The 23,978-nt window shown below is 40.6% G+C and overlaps 1 protein-coding gene across 2 annotated transcripts in view; it reads right to left on the reverse strand.

Moving 5' to 3' along the window:
- Positions 1–6,559: 6,559 nt before the first annotated feature.
- Positions 6,560–23,978, reverse strand: part of si:ch211-126j24.1 (phosphofurin acidic cluster sorting protein 2) — an 85,859-nt gene continuing 68,440 nt past the window's right edge. For both annotated transcript variants that reach the window (XM_010873045.4, XM_010873044.4), the window contains 6 exons: positions 20,668–20,710; positions 19,047–19,089; positions 18,572–18,710; positions 15,372–15,595; positions 14,358–14,471; positions 6,560–9,610 (listed from right to left, as the gene is read on the reverse strand). In XM_010873045.4, the coding sequence (XP_010871347.1) occupies positions 9,492–9,610; positions 14,358–14,471; positions 15,372–15,595; positions 18,572–18,710; positions 19,047–19,089; positions 20,668–20,710 (682 nt within the window). In that variant the 3' untranslated portion in view covers positions 6,560–9,491. The remainder of the gene's footprint in view (positions 9,611–14,357; positions 14,472–15,371; positions 15,596–18,571; positions 18,711–19,046; positions 19,090–20,667; positions 20,711–23,978) is intronic.

Raw genomic sequence — 23,978 nt, forward strand, 5'->3', positions numbered from 1 at the left:
CACCATGTTGGTGTTGTTTCTACAACATCATAATTAATGTAGCTCCGGGACTGTCATTGCAACTGACCTGTAGTTAGTTAGTTACCCCAGTCCAAAGACAGAATATTCCCCTGCTCCCCCCCCTTTGACCTCAGAGACATTGGTGCCTAAACCTAACCTTAGTGCTACCTGTGCCTAAACATAACCTCAGTGGGGCCTGTGCCTAAGCCTAACCTCAGTTGTGCCAACATTAAGTATGATATCATTGGGAAAACAACAACATGGCAATATCAGATAAGTCATCAATATTTGCTCCTTTTCTCACTCACCTGCTCTCCCTACCGTTGTAACCTGGTCTCAGAAGGATTGCGCAGACTATTTTACGTTCATTTTAGCCAGCCGATCTCATAAGATATATTAAGTAAAATAACATTAGAGTCTGAATCCAGAAAAAAATTAACAGTAAATCATGTTTCAAACTAGAGACCTTCTGCTTCACAGCTACCTGCTGCTCTAGACAGGATCCTGTGGTCAATGAAATCGAGTGGTGGTGTCACAACATAAATATGTCTCATCTCATCTAATCTTCATCCGCTTATCCGGTATCGGGTAGCGGGGGCAGCAGCTCCAGCAGGGGACCCCAAACTTCCCTTTCCCGAGCCACATTTGCCAGCTCTGACTGGGGGATCCTGAGGCGTTCCCAGGCCAGTGTCGAAATATAATCTCTCCACCTAGTCCTGGGCCTACCCAGAGGTCTCCCCCAGGCTGGATGTGCCTGGAACACCTCCCTAGGGAGACGTCCTGGGGGCATCCTTACCAGATGCCCGAACCACCTCAACTCGCTCCTTTCGATGCAAAGGAGCAGCGGCTCTACGCTGAGTTCCTCACAGATGGCTGAGCTTCTCACCCTATCTCTAAGGGAGACGCCAGCCACCCTTCCGAGAAAACCCATTTCAGCCGCTTGTACTCGCGATCTTGTTCTGTCGATCATGACCCAGCCTTCATGACAATAGGTGAGGTTAGGAAGGTAAATTGACCGGTATATCGAGAGCTTTGCCTTCCGGCTCAGCTCTCTTTTCTTCACAACGGGCCGGTAAAGCGAATGCAATACCGCCCTCGCTGCTCCGGCCAATCTCCCGCTCCATTGTCCCCTCACTCTTAAACAAGACCCCGAGATACTTGAACTCCTTTACTTGGGGTAACGCCTCATTCCCTTCCCAGAGGAGGCACTCCATCGGTTTCCTGCTGAGAACCATGGCCTCAGATTTAGAGGTGCAAATCCTCATCCCAACCGCTTCGCACTCGGCTGCGAACCGGTCCAGTGAGTGCTGAAGGTCACAGACCATTGATGCCATCAGGACCACATCATCCGCAAAAAGCAGCGATGAGATCCCCAGCCCACCGAACTGCAACCCCTCCCCACCCCGACTACGCCTCGATATCCTGTCCATAAAAGTTACAAACTGGATTGGTGACAAAGCGCAGCCCTGGCGGAGGCCAAACCCCACCTGGAATGAGTCCGACTTACTACCAAGAACCTGAACACAGCTCTCACTTTGGACATACAGGGATTGGATAGCCCTCAGAAGGGACCTCCTCACCCCATACTCCCGCAGTACCTCCCACAGTAACTCCCGGGGGACCCGGTCATACGCCTTCTCCAGATCCACAAAACACATGTAGACAGGATGGGCATATTCCCAGGCCCCCTCTAGGATCCTTGCAAGAGTAAAGAGCTGGTCAGTTGTTCCGCGACCAGGACGGAATCCGCATTGTTCCTCTTCAATCTGAGGTTCGACTATCTGCCAAACCCTCCTTTCCAGTACTTTTGAGTAGACTTTCCCAGGGAGGCTGAGAAGTGTGATACCCCTGTAATTGGCACACACCCTCTGGTCCCCCTTTTTGAACAGGGGAACCACCACCCCGGTCCACCACTCCTTAGGCACTTTCCCCGACTCCCACGCAATGTTGAAGAGGTGTGTCATCCAAGACATCCCCTCCACACCCAAAGCTTTCAGCATTTCTGGACGGATCTCGTCAATCCCTGGAGCTATGCCACTGTGGAGTTGTTTGACTACCTCAGTGACTTCTGCCATGGAGATTGACGATGCTTCCCCATCAGCATCCAGCTCTGCCTCCACTAAAGAGGGCGTGTTAGTGGGATTTAGGAGTTCTTCAAAGTGTTCCTTCCATCGCCCAATTACCTCCTCAGTTGAGGTCAACAGTGTCCCATCCTTACTGTAAACAGCTTGGATAGTTCCCTGTTTTCAGCCTGGGTGGATTCGTCCATCACCCAGGCTGAAGTCACAGAGGTGGTTAAGAAACTCCTCGGTGGCAAGGCACCGGGGGTGGATGAGATCCGCCCTGAGTACCTCAAGTCTCTGGATGTTGTGGGGCTGTCTTGGTTGACACGCCTGTGCAACATTGCGTGGCGGTCGGGGACAGTGCCTCTGGGATGGCAGACCGGGGTGGTGGTCCCTCTTTTTAAGAAGGGGGACAGGAGGGTGTGTTCCAACTATAGGGGGATCACACTTCTCAGCCTCCCCGGGAAAGTCTATGCCAGGGTTCTGGAGAGGAGAATACGGCCAATAGTAGAACCTCGGATTCAGGAGGAACAGTGTGGTTTTCGTCCGGGCCGTGGAACACTGGACCAGCTCTATACCCTCTACGGGGTGTTGGAGGGTTCATGGGAGTTTGCCCAACCAATCCACATGTGTTTTGTGTATTTGGAGAAGGCATTCGACTGTGTCCCTTGCGGCATCTTGTGGAGGGTGCTTCGGGAATATGGGGTCCTGGGTCCTTTGCTAAGGGCTGTCAGGTCCCTGTACAACCGAAGCAGGGGCTTGGTCCGCATTGCCGGCAGTAAGTCAGACTTGTTCCTAGTGCATGTTGGACTCCGGCAGGGCTGCCCTTTGTCGTCGGTTCTGTTCGTAATTTTTATGGACAGAATTTCTAGGCGCAGCCAGGGGCCGGAGGGTGTCAGGTTTGGGGACCACACAATTTCGTCTCTGCTCTTTGCAGATGATGTTGTCGTGTTGGCCCCTTCTAACCAGGACCTTCAGCATGCACTGGGACGGTTTGCAGCCGAGTGTGAAGCAGTGGGGATGAAAATCAGTACCTCCAAATCCGAGGCCATGGTCCTCAGTCGGAAAAGGGTGGCTTGCCCACTTCAGGTTGGTGGAGAGTGCCTGCCTCAAGTGGAGGAGTTTAAGTATCTAGGGGTCTTGTTCACGAGTGAGGGAAGGATGGAACGGGAGATTGACTGACGGATCGGTGCAGCTTCTGCAGTAATGCAGTCGATGTATCGGTCTATCGTGGTGAAGAAATCTACGTTCTTCACCACGTTCAATCTACGTTCCTACTCTCACCTATGGTCATGAGCTTTGGGTCATGACCGAAAGGACAAGATCCCGGATACAGGCGGCCGAAATGAGCTTTCTCCGCAGGGTGGCTGGGCGATCCCTTAGAGATAGGGTGAGAAGCTCGGTCACCCGGGAGGAGCTCAGAGTAGAGCCGCTGCTCCTCCACATCGAGAGGGGTCAGCTGAGGTGGCTTGGGCATCTGTTTCAGATGCCTCCGGAACGCATTCCTGGGAAGGTGTTCCGGTCCCGTCCCACCGGGAGGAGACCCCGGGGAAGACCTAGGACACGCTGGAGGGACTATGTCTCCCGGCTGGCCTGGGAACGCCTCGGTGTCCCCCCGGAAGAGCTGGAGGAAGTGTCTGGGGAGAGGGAAGTCTGGGCATCCCTGCTTAGACTGCTGCCCCCGCGACCCGGCCCCGGATAAAGCGGAAGATGATGGATGGATGGATTATGACAATAATCCAGTTTAGTCTCAACTAGAAAGAAGGGAATATAAATAGCTTTCTTCAAAAATATATACAGTATTCTGGGCAAAATGTAAAGATGACAGACTGTTCTTAGTTACACACAACGTCAACCTCCACTCTTTTCAAGTTTGGACCTGGCCAAATTCAATGGCAGCACCATTTTCTACTAACAACTTTTCCCGCTTGCTCTATGTAAATGGTGAATATTTAAAGTAAGTAAACATTGTGTCGTTTGTGTCGTTCTTTCCCTTTTCTATTGATCAGAGCTTAATGAACTCTGATGGATCTGAGAGGAGTCAGAGAGCTATGACTACGGACCGTTTCCCTTGTCTCCTGTTTTCCTCCCTACTCTTTTGCCCTCCTCCGTCTACTCTGTAGTTGTGACAATGGCTAGGAGAAATAGTCTCAAGCTCCATCCAATGGAGGGCCGGCCAAACGAGGCTTGCCTGGTTCCTTTTCTTGTTTTCAGTTGTCATTGCTTCTGTTTCTGTCACTGAGTAATCTTACTTTCATGTGAATGCTTACCATGTGTGTCCTTATGGACACAAAAGGGGGACTGAAGGAACCGATAAGGGGTCAATTCTTCAGGACTAGTAAACCAAACCCTACACCTTTAGTTTTGAGTGGGCTCTGGGAAAGGTCACTCTTGCATTTTCCTCACTCCTGCCTGCATCTTTGCTCTTGCAACATATTACATTTTCGGGAGACCTTTTATCTTTGATACTTGTACTGTATTTGTAATACTCTCTTTGTTTATTAAATTCTATTAAGCTTCTATTACAGAATTTAATATCCAAGTAGACTGTTCTGAGGTAAGAAAAGAGTTGGGTGGAGACAGCACGCTCAAGTGTCTTGGAAAGAAAAGCTTTTGTAAGTTTTTGACATTGAAGGGGTCAAGTGTTGGTTTCTTTAAGAGAGAGTTACTCTGGCCACCTTGAAGTCCGCTGGGACACAGCCAGTTCTCAGTGAATAGTTGGTTAAGGAATGGAAGATGGTCTTGTGAGATTGTCTGGAGACAAAGGGATAGGGTCAAGAGGGTGTGATGTTGGGCAGTCAGCCATTACTAGTTGCAGGATTTCATCTGGTATGAGCAGGGGGAAAAGTGATTCCTACGGGGCCAAGTTCAGCATGTGAGCGCCCAGTGGGCCTGCAAGGCTGAATGAAAGAGGTATGGATATTATGGAGAGGGAACATAGAGGAGGTGGTGGAGGAAAAAGTGGAAAGGTGTTTCCTGTGGTTACAGAAAGAAGCCTGGAATTTCAAATGATAGAAGGTAGGAAGGGAAGTAGCAAGTAGGGATTGGAATGATGCTAGGACAATCTGAAGTTTTGTTTTCCTCCATTTTCACTCAGCTGCCTGAAGCCTACACCTGTGAGCTTGTAGTGAGTCACTTTGCCACGGAGCAGGAGGGGATGTCCGTGCTGGCTGGGAGGAAAGTGGACTGTGAGAGGTGTAGGACTCAGATAGCGCTGAGAGTGGGGTGGAAGAGGCAGACTCTAGAGATAGAAGGGAGAAGGATTTAGGAAATGTGGGAGACAACAGGAGTAGAGAGCTGGAGAAGAGTGAACAAGTGTTGCGGCGGCGTAAGAAAGTGTGTGGGTGGGGGAGGTAGAAAGAGCAAAAGAGTGGTCAAATGGTGTAGGGGAGATTAGTTGACAGGCAGCATCTAGTTAAGCTCATTGAGGAAGTCAAAAAGAGAAGCTGGAGGACAGCAAATGACAACAATGTCAAGCTTGAATGGACTCCATAGAATTCAAAAGAAGAAATGGGTGGATGAGCAAGAGGGAAGAGAAAGAATCTCCACTTCTAAGAAACAAGTAGCCCAACTCTGGCTGCTCTCTCTTCATCTGACTATGTGTATTCCCATAGTCTAAAAGGATCTGGTTGCCACTGTGGCCACCCGAGTAGCAGTATTTCCATGTTTCTGTAAAGGACAGGAATTCAAGAGCCTGGAGGGCACCATATGCCGAGATTAATTTGGCATTGTTGACAGCAGATCGACAGTTCCAAATACTAAATTCTACATGGGTTTTCCGGGCTGGGAACACAGGATTAGAAAGATTGAGGCCTTGGAATTTGGGGTGAGTGTAGAAATGCAGAGGACCCAGATGAACAGGTGTGGGAAAGACAAAAGCAATATTTTTTTTCTTATTTGAACAGATAGGTATGACAGTACAACTTATTAGGTATCTTCCTCTCTTACCTGCCTCAAATAACTCTGCAGAAGAACCCGGCAGAATTGTCTTTGTTTTCGGCATCAGTTGCAGGCGACAACACTGCCAGACAAATGGCGCTTCAAGCTGCTGCTTTAGGAAATGAAGAAGCCTAAATACTCACACCAATTAAAAGCAGCCAAGAGAAGGCCAAGGCACATCCCTAAAAGCCTGGCAGTGAATTTACACAGCAAACACTACCAAAAACAAAACAACTGCTACACAACACCACAGATAAACCAGCCTTTTGAAAGCAAAAACAAACTACTTGATTGCTTATAACTACCAAGACAAAACAAACAAAACACAAAGAAAGGCACTTACACTCACCTAAAGGATTATTAGGAACACAGTATTTGCCACAATTGTTAATATCCAAAAGCAGTCTCCCTCTTTCCGTATCTCCTGAAAACTGCAACTTTAACTGAAAGAATGAAGAAGGCCTTGGATTCTGTATTCAAAGGCACGCCTGGTTATTTACCATGCTGGTGCAAGAACAATGTGTTACGTTCCAAACTGAAAGAGTAAGCACATCATACAAATTCTCTCAACACTCCTTTAATAGCAGTTTTCACTTACAGTTGAAACACTTCAAAACCCAATTTCCAAACAGATTTTCTTTACAAAAGAGCTCAACTCTTTTCTTAAAAAGGGTTAGAATCATAAAATGACCATACAAAAACTTAATAAAGAGTAAGATGTAAATAAAACTAAAAATCTTTCAATAAACAAACGTGTTAGCCAACAGACAAAAACTGATATGAAACCGTACATAGTGAAATACATAAAAACAATACATTTTACTTGTATTCTTTAGTGGTTTGTTTAAAAAAAGAAAGAATACTGTCTGTCACATCATTTAAAATGTTTGTGCAAAAACATCTGCAAACTTTTAACTATACTTAAAAGAGTTGTAAAGCTCAATGTTGGAGTTATTTAACTATCCATCAGCACCTCGCTCTTGGTATTAGTTTGTGCTGCTTGACTTCTCAAAAGTAGTGCTAGAATACAAATGTCTAGTAGTGGAACATGTATGCATATATACTGCATGTATAATGAAATAGTGGGAAAAAACTGCATGTTTCAGTAATATATAATACCAGTAAAAAGTTCAAACGTCTAACTGGTACTGTACGCATATTGTATTTCTGCCATCCCTATCAAGAAATAGGGATGGCAGATAGCCTAGCATCTCATCAGTAACCAAAAGGTTGCTAGATCAAATCCCCGAGCCGGCCAGGTGAAAAATCCTTCGTTCTGTGAGCAATACAGTTAATCTTAATTGCTAATATAAGTCGCTTTGGAAAAGGTGTCTGCAAAATGTCTAAATTGTAGTGTAATACATTACAGGCATAAATGCCTCTTGATGAGTCAGTTTGTTTTTGAGAAAATGACTGTTAACGATCCATAAAAGGGCAAAATATACGGTAACATACTGTTGTTATTACGCAGCTACCACGGTGAAGATGAACAGAAAACAAACATACAATTTAAGGGAGTATATCACCCAAGAGAAGTCATAGTTTTCAAGGGTTTGAAGTTGACAAATGGGGGTTACAAAGCATCCCTTCTCAGCGCACACAGAAAGACACGCACACACTTCAAAATGTCCAAAACAACATTTCATCCAAAATAAATGCATCCATGACACACTAAACAACACAAACAAATATACAAGGCCTAAAGATGTAAAGGGGTAAAACAAAACGAAGGAAATCATCTTTGTTTTGGCTTCCAGGTTCCCCCCAATGCTCTGCATAACCTTGATTAAGGAGGCACATTATGTTGTTTCACTTAGATCTAAGAGAAAACATCCCTAATGAAAAGGACTAAAATATAATACAACATTGCTGACATTGAAGTACTCCCTCACACGCTTGCACCCAGAGTCAATCCTGGCAATTCCGTAAAAAATAAATCAAGCCCATGGCTATTTTGGACTCAATAAACTTTAAAGAGAGTATAAAAACAGAGGACAGTAGACAGCAATTCATCCATTGTTGAATACGGCACACTAGATTCATAAAGGGATTTCTGTTTTTCTTTTCTCAGAATGAAGGATGTTATAAAAAGAACACCGCCTTAAAGTCACTGGTAGTATTAGAACTAAGCACGTCATTAGGAAACTACTTTTTCACACTACTGTTTTAACTCGTACAGGATTTTATTTTCACATTGTCATTTTGAACATGCTTTCAGCAACTTTAGTGGAGGCGTAACAAGGCCATTGCAGTTCAGATTGTCTCTGATCCACTCAAAAGTGAGAAAACAGTACTGAACGGCGCTGCTGAGACCTTAGTGGAGACAGTAGGCTAATCAGCTGTGTGAGAGCAGGGCATTTGTTTCTATATTTTTCATCCCTCCCCTCTACACCCTTCCTTACTTTCCCTCTCTTTTGGTGTTGAAAAAGCCTCACGTTGACCAAGGGCTTTCTTCACAAACTGGCAAGAGGATTTTCTTTATTGAGTTTGTCTAAGGATACATCAGAGTCTATCTTTGTACAGAGCCAAGTCTGTATGTTCCTGTTTTTCCCTATTCTGTTTCCTTACAATGTGCTTGCAAATCAAAAAGGCAAGTATACTAGCTAGAAAGTAGTGTATCAAAAAACTTGAGTAAGTCACTTTTCTCAATTAAAAAACAGACAACAAAATACATAGCAAGAGGGGGTGCTCTGCAAATTTCACAGCAATTCCGCTCAACCCCCCCACCATTTCCCCTAGAGATTGGTAAAACACACTGCCTCCTGGCACACGCTCAGAAACAAACACTCGGAACACACCCCTTCAATCCTCTAACATTAAATACAGGACATTGACCCACATAGGATTTCACAGAAATAATAATATAGTAACAAAACAAAGTGCCAACAAAGCTGCCATTACAGGTGGCCATTATTAGTATCTAACCACAATATACACTATAATACTTAAAAGGCAGCATAAGTCTTTTAACAAAATGCTTTTTTTCTTCCTTTTTTTGCCTGTGTATAAAACAGTAACATCTGACGTTGACAAAGAACATCCATTTTATACTGGGAACACAGGTTTGTAACTGGACAGTTTCCACAGGAAAAGGAATTGGGGCTATGTTAAATAATTTTTTGCTTATTCAGAGCAGCCTTTGGCAGGGTTCCAATCTGGTGGATTACTTCCAGTCTTAACCACTACCATTGGTAACATGGAAAGCTCTCCAATTTACATAACAGAGCAATTACCATAATGATAGCAATAGTGATAGCTATTACCATATTGTTAGCCTCATAGTACCTAGGGATTCCATATAAAAGGACAGGAAGGGAGTAATATTTTCAGAATGGAATCCAGCCTATATCTCTCTACAGTATGAGATGAGGACTGTTCAAAGGAGAAAGGGAACAGAGTTTTTTTTTTAAATGGTATCCAGCCTCAGTCTCTTCTCTATAGGAGATCATCAGGCTGTTCTAGGGTGAGGGTTTAGGTGGCAGTACTAGCTCATATGGCGGGTTTGGTGTAGCCAAATATGCCAACAGGGAAGTGCTTGACATGAGTGGGCCACTGGGCGGCAAGCTGGAAAAACTTGACATCATTCCACTCCACACCGTCAATGGACACTATAGAGAAAGAAAAGTGAAGAAAGGGATAAGGTTACTGCAGTAAAAGGGTTCAACTCAACACATTGCCATTCAAAGAACTGTTGTACAGTATTTGAAAAATTTAAATGAATATATTTTCATGTTTAGGTAAAGGCAGTGTGTTAAAAAGTTTTGAGTGAATGGTGGTCAACCACAACATACAACCACTGAGCCTGCAACGGTGAAAAATCTGTCATTCTGTTGTAAAACAAGACAGTTAACCCTAATTACCCTTTCAACACAAGAACTGCCAAATGTCTACGCCAATTAGCGTTTGAGTTTGCAATAAACTGCCATGAAAAGCTACACCCTCCTCCTCCCATCACTTTTCCTAAATAAATTATTAATTAAATTGTTCCGTTTTCAGAATTCTAAACTCTTTACCCCGTTTTCCGACTTACCCACCAAAAGCACACTCCACTATGCGTTGGTACCCAGGCAGCTTCTAATGGTACCCAAGCGCTAATCACCCCTGACAGAATGCATGACGTCAAAAGATGAATGAGCAATACTCCCAGATACAACATCAGAGTCTTGATTGAATTTGAATAAACTTAAGTTTACTCTTAAATGAAATACAAATGATTTCCTTGACCGTTCAATACATTAATCAGGCTATTATTGAAACATAATACAAACGATATATGCTACTCGGAAATTCAACATACGTTATCAAACGTTACTGATTTTTAGAAGGAGAGAAACAAAATATCAAACATCCTATCATCTGTCTGTGAATTTTCACTGCTTATTTTACTGAAAATACGACTTCTTTTGTAGGCCTAATTTATCAAATATATTACGCTAAATAATTACTCGGGAAACCAAATACAAACAATGTTCTTCACTATTCAACAAATTAATTGTTATTGAAACATAATGCAAACGATGTCCTCAACAATTCAACAAATGTATTATACATTGATGTTTTTTATTAGGAGAAACAAATGATTAAAGATCCAATCCTCTTGTCTACGAATTTTCTCTTCTTATTTAACTGAAGATTCAGCTTCTTATGTACAGTTGTGCTCATAAGTTTGCATACCCTGGCAGAAATTGTGAAATCATGGTATTGATTTTAAAAATATGACTGATATATATATATATATATATATATATATATTATTTAAGGATAGTGATCATATGAAGCCATTTATTATCACAGTTGTTTGGTTCCTTTTTAAATTATAATGATAACAGAAATCACCCAAATGGCCCTGATCAAAAGTTTATATACCCTTGAATGTTTGCCTTTGTTACAGACACACAAGGTGACACACAGGTGAAAATGACAAATAAATGTGAACTTTCCACACCTGTGGCTTTTTAAATTGCAATTAAAGTCTGTGTATAAATATTCAATGAGTTTGTTTGCGCTCAGGTGGATGCATTGAGCAGGCTAAATACTGAGCCATGGGGAGCAGAAAATAACTGTCAAAAGACCTGTGTAACAAGGTAATGGAAATTTATAAAGATGTAAAAGGATATAAAAAGATATCCAAAGCCTTGCAAATGCAAGGAAAACCCATAGGTAACCTCAGTAGAAATACAGGCTGCTCTGGAAAATGATGGTGTGGTAACAAAAATGAGCTGCATGGTTGAGTTGCCAGAAAGAAGCCTTTACTGCGCAAATGCCACAAAAAAGCCTGGTTACATTATGCCTGACAACACCTTGACACGCCTCACAGCATCTGGCACACTGTAATTTGGAGTGACAAGACCAAAATAGAGCTTTATGGTCACAACCATAAGCGTTATGTTTGGAGAGGGGTCAACAAGGCCTATAGTGAACAGAAAACCATCCCCACTGTGAAGCATGGTGGTGGCTCACTGATGTTTTGGGGGTGTGTGAGCTCTAAAGGCACAGGGAATCTTGTGATAATTTATGGCAAGATGAATGCAGCATGTTATCAGAAAATACTTGCAGACATTTGTCTGCATGAAATTGGACTTTCTAAAATGATAATGACCTTAAGCACAAGGCCAAGTTGACCCTCCAGTGGTTACAGCAGAAAAAGGTGAAGGTTCTAGAGTGGCCATCACAGTCTCCTGACCTTAATATAATATAGCCACTCTGGGGAGATCTCAAAAGTGCGGTTCATGCCAGATGAACAAAGACCAAAGACATGACCTGGAGTAATTTTGCCAAACGAATGGGCCGCTATTCCACCTGCAAGAATTCAAGGCCTCATAGAGAAATATTACAAAAGACTGCACACTGTCATTGATGCTATAGGGGGCAATACACAGTATTAAGAACTAAGGGTATGTAGGCTTTTGAACAGGGGTCAGTTAATTTTTTTCTTTGTTGCCATGTTTTTTTATGATTGTGCCATTCTGTTATGACCTACAGTTGAATGTGAATCCCATAAGAAATAAAAGACGTATTTTGCCTGCTCACTCACGTTTTCTTTAGAAATGGTACATATATACCTGTTCTCCAAGGTTAAGCAAACTGTAGGCCAAATTCATCAAACCTCGAAAGCTGACTGAGGGCCAGAAGGGTAACGATTAAACATATGAGATTGATTCATGTGCATATGCGTGGGTTATAAAAACCCACATCAATACAAATGACAAATGACTTTTCTATATTTTCATGTAGGCTACCATAAATTGTTCTTTGAAATTGTTTACATGAATATCAATGATGTCAATGGATGAATGGGCGATAACCCTGGATAAAAGATCAATAAACCTTGGTTGAATGGGCGATAACCCTGGATAAAAGATCAATAAACCTTGGATGAATGGGCGATAACCCTGGATAAAAGATCAATAAACCTTGGTTGAATGGGCGATAACCCTGGATAAAAGATCAATAAACCTTGGATGAATGGGCGATAACCCTGGATAAAAGATCAATAAACCTTGGTTGAATGGGCGATAACCCTGGATAAAAGATCAATAAACCTTGGTTGAATGGGCGATAACCCTGGATAAAAGATGAATAAACCTTGGATGAATGGGCGATAACCCTGGATAAAAGATCAATAAACCTTGGATGAATGGGCGATAACCCTGGATAAAAGATCAATAAACCTTGGTTGAATGGGCGATAACCCTGGATAAAAGATCAATAAACCTTGGTTGAATGGGCGATAACCCTGGATAAAAGATGAATAAACCTTGGATGAATGGGCGATAACCCTGGATAAAAGATCAATAAACCTTGGATGAATGGGCGATAACCCTGGATAAAAGATCAATAAACCTTGGTTGAATGGGTGCAAAATAAACCCGGACACATCTATGCCTGAAATGACTGAAGTGTAATGATGAAGAATGTAGAAATTGCTAGGTGAGCAAGTCAGACAACTCAGACACAGTTTACAGCATTTAGTTCACAATGGCAAACCAAACTTAAAGCATTCATTGGACTCTAGTAAGTCCGCGGCGCATACAGTGGGAAGAGCATGGATGTGGAGTAGGGCTGCACAATATATCGTTACAGCATAGACTCTGCGATGAACGCATCGCAGAACGTGCGATTTAGTAAGGTAAACATATATCAGTCTAAAATATTAAAATTTTTGTAATGGAAAACTAGCATTATATGTAATTATATGTAAATATAATGTAATTTACTCCGATTCATGGGTTATTGGATACACAGTTAATTATAATAATAATAATTATTATTTTAAACACGGAGTTAGTTGTTGCACGTGGTTGACATGTAGGCTCTGCTTGCGTGTAATGAAATGATGAGTGAGGAACAGGCAAAAAAGGCTGAAATGGAGAATTTAGTTGCAAAAATAAATACATCGTAAATTACATGGAAATAATTCAGCTACAGACATGACGATGTTGACCAAAAACAGGTACTTTGTCGAGAGTGCCTTGCAATTGTTGCCACAACACAAGGCAACACTACCAATGTGTTTGATCATTTAAGGCGGCTCCACAAATCTTCGTATGTCGAGGGCAAAGCATCTCAATGCCATCCAAAGCAAAAACACCATACAAGAAAGGTTCCAAACGGCAGAGAAAAATCACAGATTCAGTAACATTTCACGTCGCCAAAGACATGGTACCAATTAACACGGTTACCAAACACGGTTACCAAACACGGTTACCAAACACGGTTACCAAACACGGTTACCAAACACGGTTACCTGCGGGTGAATAAATCTATCTGATTTCTACGAATAGGCTGTAGCCTATGTGTTATTCATCCTATCGTGTTTATCAAGCAAACGTGCTTTAGGTATTCATGTGTATATCGATTCATCTTCACAAACTGGTCGATAATGTCTCCTACTTTGCCTTATACAAACACAATTCTAATGGATTTATCTTTGAATAATTTGAGTGTTGTGTAATTTTCATTTTGCATATTTGTAGGGCCTAATAAACGAATGAAAATAGTATAGCCTTTGTTCTTGAAATAATTGTTCTTCTCTTAATAGTTTTTTTTCCTGTATGATAAAACCTTCAATACGCATTCTTCAAATTCATTAACCATTTAAAACAAACAAATTCTGAAATTCCTTATTTTTTTGACTTCTCTATATAGTTTACCAACCCTGTAGATGAACTGATGCTCTGGCTGGATGGTGATGCTGCGGAGGAGAATGTGTATGCTAACAGGGACGATTCGTATGCTAATGACGCCAAACGGGTTCGGATTTGGAGGATACTGGGAGTCTGAATGGCTTGGTGGTTCTAGTGTTAAGTTACTCTGGATAAGAGTGTCTGCAAAATGACCAAAATGTAAATATACCTCTCAGCATGGTATGCTGGTGTTTGGCAGTACAGATTAGCCTGCTGATGCCCTCGATCACCTGACTTTTGGAATCCACCTCTTTTTCCTTGGGCTTCTTGCTTAAAAATATCACTGCTCATGAGATAAACAGAAAAACAGAGAAGACATTAGTAAATATATAATTTAGTCTGAATATCACAAAAAAGTGGTATCCAGACTTTCATAAAGATTCCCTATCATTCTTCCTTCCTGGGATTACAGTATTAACAGCATACATGAAAAAAAGATCAGTAGAAAAAGTCCATACCCTAAATATAAAAGTTCTTGGAAGATCCTTTAGAGGTTCTTTACATTCAAACTGTGGGGAAGGCCCTATAATTAGGGGAAACACCTTATTAATTAATTACTTATTTCGAAAAAATATTGCTTGAAGTTATAGGGGTTCCCCAGAGAGACAAAAAAGGTCTTCTTACAAATTGTAATGATTTTCCAAAAAAATGCTAACAAATGAACATAAATCTATTAAAACTTCAATATAAGCAGCTTGCTACTGACTAACTGTTTTGACGAGTATGGGTATTTACAAGTGAATGTGAGAGACATTGGGCAAAACACCAAGGCTTCTTTTACTCACTAATCACAGAAAGCTTGCTATTAGTTTATCCACATAGCAAATTACTCTCCGGCTTCTGCATTCTCTAATGATTTTCAATAAAACTGGTTTGTGTCGTGACCACAATCATCAAGCTAAATAATAAAAAAGTGACAGATGACAATAAAGACTACATATTTTACCTACGAACATACTGCACAAAAATACAGCAGGCATGTAAAACTTTTATAAATTGCGTAGAGAAAGTCAAAGAAATTGTATTGACAGTACTTTAAACCCTCCCTGTGACTATACTTACCACTATTCCTGAAAACAGCATAAATGATATGTATGGTTTATCGCCCAAGCCTATTGCATACATCAGTATTACGGATAATTACCCATTCAACCCAATTAGCTTTGTGTAACGCAACACCAACCTTTCTTGTTCTTTTCCTTCATGACGACGGTCATGGCCATGCCCGGAGGGGGAGTAAGCTCGCCTCCATTGGGAATGCGGGACACCTGCAGCGAGCGGAAGTTGCTCTTCAGGGTGTTCTTTATGCCTGCATCACGCTTCTCGCCCTCTTTCTTCTTGTCGGCTCCATGACACGTCCAGTAGTCCACCTGAAGCCCCATTACCTCCCCGCCTGTCGCTGGAGAGCTGCAAGGTGGGGGGATATGCGACAGAAACATGTTTTAGGAAGGTCACAGAAAAGTCGGTTCTTAAGAAAGTAATGTGGCTAAACAGTATGAGTTGGCTTACACTACATTACATATTCATGAATACATCATTTACATTGGTTGGTTAGCTGGCAAGCTAGCTACAGTCATGGCCTGAAGTAGTGGCACCTGTGCATTTTCTTTAAATAACTTGCATTGTCTTTAAAAAATATGTTAAAATTGAGCAAGGTATTTAGTCTCCACAATTCTTTACCTTTCTTAAATCAGAAAATAAACACATGGCATGGCCAAAATTACTGACACCCTAGTGTCAATATTTGGTAGCACAGCCTTTGTCCAAAATAACTGCTATCAATGGATGAGCTTCCTGCACCTCAATACTGGCAGTTTGGCCCACTCTTCTTGTGCAAACTGCTCCAGAACTCCCAGATCTGAAAGGTGACTTCTAACTTTTGTTTTCAGATCTCCCCACAGGTCTTCAATGGAAATGATATCTGTACTCATTGATGGCAACTTCAGAACAGTCCAGCATTATGCGTCATTTTTGAAGTGTTTGGGGATAATGACCTTTATTATTGACCCAGCTTTTTGACACCAGGTCTGACATTGCGTCCTAAAATCATTTTTTCTTGATGCCAAGGCTCTTTTCTTTGAAGACTTCATTGAATTTTCTGTGAAGATGGAGATTGTCCGCTTTGCCTGAAAGCTCTAAGAGAATGTCCCAGAAACATTGTGACATGTGTAGCTGTTTTTTGGCACATTGCAGTTGTGCTTTCTTATCTCTCTCAGCAGCTAGTCTTCAAACACACAAACCCTGTTCGCTGAGTTGACATAGGTTAGTGTAAGTTGAAACTGTTGTTCCTTGTGTCTGAACGTCAGCTTAAATGTGTGGCAGTTTTTCAACACTACTGAAATTCAACAATACTGTTGTTTGCTCCTTGGGGTTTTAGGCCGGGTGTTTTGTAAAAGCACTTTGTGACAACTGCTGATGTAAAAAGGGCTTTATAAATAAATGTGATTGATTGATCAAGATGCTTCCTCCACCACTTGAAAAAAATAAAGATGGGAAATGGCCCAGTACAGCCCCTGTAAAATGCAACTTGGAAAATACTCAGTTTTTTTAAACTAGCGCCTTCAAAATGCCCATTCGCTAGAACGGGAGATTGGCTACAGTGGGATGGGCCTTAAACCACTTGATAACGTTGTGGAAACAGGAACATCAAAGACTCTTGGAGAAGGATTTGTTACAATGGGATTGTCCATGTTTGGCTACAATCTTGAGTCTGACCTCCTTAGACAATTTGCTGGTGTTCTTTCTTTTATCAATGCTCATTTAGATACAAACAGCAACAAAAAAATCGAGAATTAGTCAATATCTCTATTCAAACTAGTTGAATTGAATAGAAATTGAGTTAAAGACTGAATAATTTCTTGAAATGTAACTATTTCTAACTACTTCTAGAAGGTGTCAATAATATTGTCCGGTCCATTTGAGGATTTATTTTATAGAATAAGCTTTAAAGATTTAATACATTTTGTATATATTTTGTTTAAATGCAAACCAAAGAAATACATTTGCGGATACCAAAGATTCACTGTTTTCTAGAATAAATGGTGCATTATTTTAATAATTTTATTTGTCAGCTTTTATTTGTCCGGCAAGCCAACCCACTTATACGAACGTTGCATAACCTGGATAGGGAAGAATACACGGAATGGTGCATGTGGAAGATGCGTGGATATCCTTCTACGTGCTCCTAACAGGATCTTTGGCCTTTTGAATGATTAATATATGAAACAAATTATTGTGGAAAGTAGGGATGTAAGTTGGACAAGATTTTACTATTCGAATAGTGTGTGTTGTTATTCTAATAAAATACGGTCAACCAAAATATATGTTTTTAATAACTACAGACATGGATGTAGCACAAAATTCTGGGCCCTGTACATAGGCGGTCTCTGAGGGCCCCTCCCTACTTTATTCAAGATTCAAACATTTTCGAGGGCCCCTCTACACATTAGGGCCCTATATACTTAGTACCCCTTTTCGCCCCAGTCCAACGCCCCTGACTACAGATACAACATTAGTGCTGCTACTACATTACCCGCGAAGGAGAGAGTGTAGCTCTCATGTAATATTGGCTCAACGGCCATTCGTGTGAGAAAAGAGCGAGCGTGCGTATGGAGGAAGCAGTGTGATAGACACATAAAACTCACCTACAGAACTTGAAGACAATATTTATCAACACTTGACATCGAGTTTATTGGATGTAGGTGTCTAAAGAAAGCTAGTTAGCTAAGCTAACCAGCTATATACTATTTGCTTAACTCACCGTTTTCTGCTCTTTAGATTCCACCGCTGAACTTTTGTTTTGTAGCCAAATAATCTTTCAGTTGGCAACATTAATTCAGTAAGTATATTCAATCTTCGCTAGTTAACTTTCATTCACTTGCTAACAGTAGGCTATGCATTATATATTGCGTCATTCTATCTGACTGGACCCCACCACACTATACCGCTTTGATTGACAATTGTAAACAACAAAAACATGCAAAGGAGCACATGTAATAAAAAATACCTGAAACGTATAATTTATTTAATGTCTTGGTATATTGTCATACATAAAAATGTGAGATTGGAATTTTAATATTAATTGATTAATATTAGTATTTAGAAAAATAATGTTCAGGTCTCTTCATTTAAATCAGAAAATACATATAAGTAAAAAATTCAGGGGCAAATTAAATACACACATAAGTACTCAAACACTTGAATATTCAACAATTTCTGCCCATCCTTAGTGGAAAGATGGTCTGCATGTTTTATTTGGCCACGTGGCCCTTTTGTGGGCTGGACCCATACCAGAGTTATAAGGTACAACCTTCAGATCAAATTAAGATTACATGAGACCGAAGGGGATGTTAATTAAAAAGACCGTTTGGTGGCAGTACGTACCCAGCTCCGGCAAGGGTGGCTGAGACGGAGGGGGAAGAAGGCGGGGTGCAGGTTAGGTCCTTCATATAGGGCGGTCCTGGCTGGGGTGGAGGGGAGGCCAGCATGTTGATGCTCCCCATCATGGCATCATCAGAGTCCACTGAGGATTAGGGAGTAGGTTTTGTTTAGTGTTTTTTACAACCAGAAAAATACATCTGGTTGTAATCCCAGTAGCAAACAATAAAAATGTCATGCTTTTGTGATGTCTTGACCTCGTCACCCAGAAGACGTCTTTAGCTGGTTGTACAAAATTACTACTTGGTTGTGATGTGGTTAAATAGTGTTTATTTTTTAACCAGAGAAACACTTATCAACAAAAATACTTCACAATCAAGACGTGTTTTCTCTGTTGCCCCCCCCCCCCCATTTCCCCCGTCTCATGCCAGATGAACAAGTATAGGGTGTCATAGGGGAAAAAATAAGTAGGATGTCTTACTTGAGGTTGAGAGATTGTGCTCAACGATGCCCACTTTAACCAGCTGAGGGGTGAGGGGAGGGGGAAAAACATGATTAAGATTTAAATGTTGATCACTAAGCAGACCATCTTATCCAAAACCTCTTACATTCAATTAACACTAGAACCGCCAGGCCTTTCAGACCCCCAGTATTCACCAGAGCCAAACGTTGTTTGACGTCATTAGCACACGAATCGTCCGTATTAGCATTGACATTCTCCTCAGCAGCATCACCATCCATCCAGAGCATCAGTTCATCTACTGGGTCATTATAAATCTATATAGAATTGTCTTAAAAAATAATTACAGAATTAGTTTGTTTTAATGTCTAATGAATTTGAAAAATACAAGAATGTGTTTGTATTGAAGGTCTTTTCAAACAAAAAAAACCAATTAAGAATACAAAGAACGATTATTTCTAAGAAAACAGGCTATAATATTTTCATTTGTTTATTAGGCCCAACAAATATACAAAATGAAAATTACACAACACTGCCCCATAGTTCAGGGGTTTGTATTGAAGGTCGTATCATTCAAAAAACGATTAAGACAAGAGTACAAAGAACGATTATTTCTAAGAAAACAGGCTATAATATTTTCATTTGTTTATTAGGCCCAACAAATATACAAAATGAAAATTACACAACACTGCCCCATAGTTCAGGGGTTTGTATTGAAGGTCATATCATTCAAAAAACGATTAAGACAAGAGTACAAAGAACGATTATTTCTATGATAGGATGTTTGATTGATTTGATGATTTTCTGACCTAAGGAAAAACAGTAACTTGTAATACGTTTGTTGAATTGTTCAGGATAGTTTGCCTAATGTTTTAATAACAATTAATTTATTTGTTGAATAGTCAAGAATATTATTGGTATTTTCTTTCACAAATAATTATTTAGTGTAATACATTTGATGAATTAGTCTACATAATATGCTGAATCTTCAGTACAATAATCGGAGAAAATTAGTAGACAGATGAAAGAATGTTTGATATTTTGTTTCTGTCCTAATGAAAAACAGTAACGTGTAATACGTTTGTTGAATTGTTCAGGATATAGTGTGCATTATGTTTCAATAACAATTAATTTGTTGAAAATCGTCAGTATTTCATTTCACAAATAGTTATAGTTGTACGTTCATTCAAATTCAACCAAGGGTCTGATCTTTCATCTGGAAGTATCACCCATTCATCCACTGATGTCATTCATTCAGTGAGGGGTGATTAGCGCCTGGGCACCATTAGTGGTTGCCTGGGAACCAACGCAATGTGGCGTGTGCTTTTGGCGGATTAAGTCAGAAAACGGGGTAAAACCCCCCCAGGTAAATAGTCTCTAAATAGTTCAGTTTGTGAGTTTAGAATTCAGACAGCGGAACAAAGTAATATACACCGATTTAGGAAAAGTAATTAAAGGAGGAGGGTGTAGCTTTCAAAATGGCAGTTTTACTTAAATTACAAACTCAAACGTCAATTGGCGTAGGCATTTGGCGGTTCTAGTATTAAGCCAGGTAATAGCTCTGTATGTTAGTCATTATAACTTTACATAAGAGGTAAAATTATAACATTCACTTTATTTTGTTTAAACTGAACATCCTTACCCCAATAAATGGCACAAACTTCTGACAGGAGTCCTCATCAGGGCTAAGGAACAGAGAGAACGAATAACAAATAATCATGTTAATTAACACAACTAAGGGATCAACAGGAAGATTTAGAAATGTGTGGGGAGCGTGTGTATCGGCGGCTAAGGCATGTCCAATCACAGTCGATGAGACATGTTGGCATCCAAGCGGTTCCAGAAAAACCTTTAACATTTTTTGGGAGATGAAGGTCATGCGGTGATAGGTATGCCAGGGAACACTCCTTACAACAGACAGCCAGATTGGCGCTTTGTAAGCCTGCTGTGATGTCAACAGTAACAATCAGTACAGGGCTGAGTGAGGGGAGGAACATTGTTGGTGACATTTAATACAAGGTGAGTTCTGCAGTCCCAATGGTTTTGGTTTCTTAGTGCTTGAACTTTGGCTGAAGAGGGCAAACTAGTAGAAATCATTGTATTAACAAGGAAGAAAAACAACAGATCTATTGCATTAAAGAACCACTCTGCACTCCCTGCTATACATTGAACAACATCTTAAAATGTCAACTTAAGTCAAATGTTTACCGAATCATTTGTCACGGCAACTAAAAAAAACTAATGTTGGTTAGGATTTGCCCCTGTATTTGGATTCAGGTCTTGCTGAAGGGTTAAACAAAGGGTTAAAAGACAGTTAGCACGTTTGGTCCTTGTCAACTTTTAAGTACTTCGCTGTGAATCTGAAAGTGCTGCCTTTAACTAAAGGTATAATTTCCTATTTCTTACAAACCCCCTAAAGAGTCACACAAAAAGCCCATACAAAACCCAAATAACCTCCCAAACTGAACTGAAGAAAGCAGTTCGCAGAGAATGGTGGGCCAGCAGAGAGGTTAGTTCATCTCCCTCACAGGTTTTTAGAAAAAAAAAAAGGAGCATTGACTAAGGGTGACTCCTAGTCTAGTGGTGTAGGGACACATATACTGTACAACCCTAGAGAAAGAGGTTACATTCCCAACTCCTCTATTCTCATTGTCTCCTTATCTCTCTCATCTTCTCCTTTTCCTGTCTAAATAAATGAAAAAGGTTCTGGATTTCACTTATCGGAGAGGATTAAAAGCGAATATAGCTTTTTCCTAAAATGATGTTTGAGGGCAAAAAAACCAATTTCACCAACACTAGCAAAACATTTATAGAAATAATCAGGGCAATGGAGTTTGGTGAAATAAACATCAAACTAAATATGTAGTTGATTTGTAGTGGTTTATTAAATTTTTTACTTTGACCTTGTTTTTGTAACTCATGCTTCATTGCAGCAACTCCTAGCAGACTCAGTCTCATCGAGATATACAACACCAGTCAAAAGTTTGGACACACCTACTCATTCCAGGGTATTTATAAGGTTTTAATATTTTCTGCATTGTAGAATAATAATGAAGACAAATAAAATAAGATATGGGATCAGGTAGCAACCAAAAAGAGTTAAATAAAAATACATTTCATATTGTAGATTCTTCAAAGTAGACACCCTATGCTTTGATGAGAGCTTTGCACACTCTTTGCACCTCAGATTGCTGCCCAGATAAATGAGTTCATGTAATAGACATCTCAGACTGCATGAATCAGGCCTTCATGGTCGAATAGCTGCAAAGAAAACTCAACTGGATACAATAATAAGATGTTTCTTGCTTAGGCCAAAAAACCTGAGAAATGGACATTAGACTGGTGGAAATCGATTATTGGTTCCAACCGCCATGTCTTTGTGAAACATAGAGTGGTTGAAAGGATGGTCTCCGGATGTATCGTTCCCACCGTGAAAGATGCTGGAGGAGGTGTGATGGTGTGGGAGTACTTGGCTGGTGACACTGTCTGTGAGTTATTTAGAATTCAAGGCACACTCAACCAGCATGGCTACAACAGAATTTTGCACCGATATGATATCCCATCTGGTTTGTGCTTAGTGGGACTATCATTTCTTTTTAAACAGGACAATGACCTAAAACACAATTCCAGGCTGTGTAAGGGATATTTGACCAAGAATTGGAGTGATGGTGCTGCATAAGATGGCCTCCACAATCACCTGACCTTAACCCAAATGGTTTGGGATGAGTTAGACCACAGAGTGGTGAATTACTTCAGGATTCCATGTGTTATTACGTCATTATATTAACGTCTACTCTAGTATTCTACAATGTAGAACATTTTAAAAATATAGAAGTACCCTTGATTGAGTAGGTGAAGCCAAACATTTGACTGGCACAGTATGTAACTTTCAAAGCACATCTGATGCCATTGTGGTCCTTATGCTGGTTTCTTAACCAGAAGGTCTAGACAGAAGGTCCAGACATCCTTATTTGCCAGAAGGAACGTAGCCCCAGCCTTTTCCTTGATTGAGCAACTGTATTTGATTAGTAACACACCAATGATGGTCTAATAAGGTGCAGGATTTCAACCCTGGTCGTGAAAAGACATGGTTAATTTAGAAGCAGTGACTTTATCACTTGCTGTGCCACTGAGGGGCCCACATTTTCTGATGTTATTGAGATTCTTTTTAAAACATGGTCACATTCACACATGCTCATTACGTCCATAGATTATTAGATAGCAGTGGATTAAGTTAGTAAAGGTTTATGTTATGTAATGGCTGTTTAAAGGTTTCTCTTGGCCCATAGATTAGTCTCAGGGTGAGGAACAATCTAACAATTTGAAAGAAATAATATTTACTTTGACGGAAATGAAATGAGTCCCAATTCGAATCATTGATATGTCCATTCAAATTATTACTAAATGTATATGCATTTAATCCAATCCGACATGCAAAATCCAGATAGATGATTTCTGAAATAACCAGGGGTGGGAAATATTTTTTACTGGGGGGCCACACTGAAAATGCCAGAGAGCATCGTGGGCCAGATTACTTTTTTAACCAACATGCCTAAAAAACACACAACATAGCTAACTCTGTTAACTTGCATATTATATTTATGCATATTTATTTTCCATGCAAAACTGTTTTCATACTTGAACTTAATCACTTTAACAATAAAAAATAAAAAAATTCTGTTAACAATAGTTATTATGGCAGGCAAAAGCCCCCCCCCCCTTTTTAGGGTTATTACTCAACAAAAATGTTGCAACACATATTTGCCTTCAAGCTTAACTTTCAACTCAACAGAGTAATCTACATTACATAAGGTATAGTGTATAACAGTTATATATGTATAATAGTTATTAGGGCAGACATAAGTCCATGAAATTGCTAGTCATCAATTGCGTATAGTACGTACAAATGATAACATCCGCGCGTGGATTGTGGTGTTGGTCCCTACGTATCAT

This window comes from Esox lucius, chromosome 9, assembly GCF_011004845.1.
Source record: "Esox lucius isolate fEsoLuc1 chromosome 9, fEsoLuc1.pri, whole genome shotgun sequence".
NCBI classification, from domain to species: Eukaryota; Metazoa; Chordata; class Actinopteri; order Esociformes; family Esocidae; genus Esox; species Esox lucius.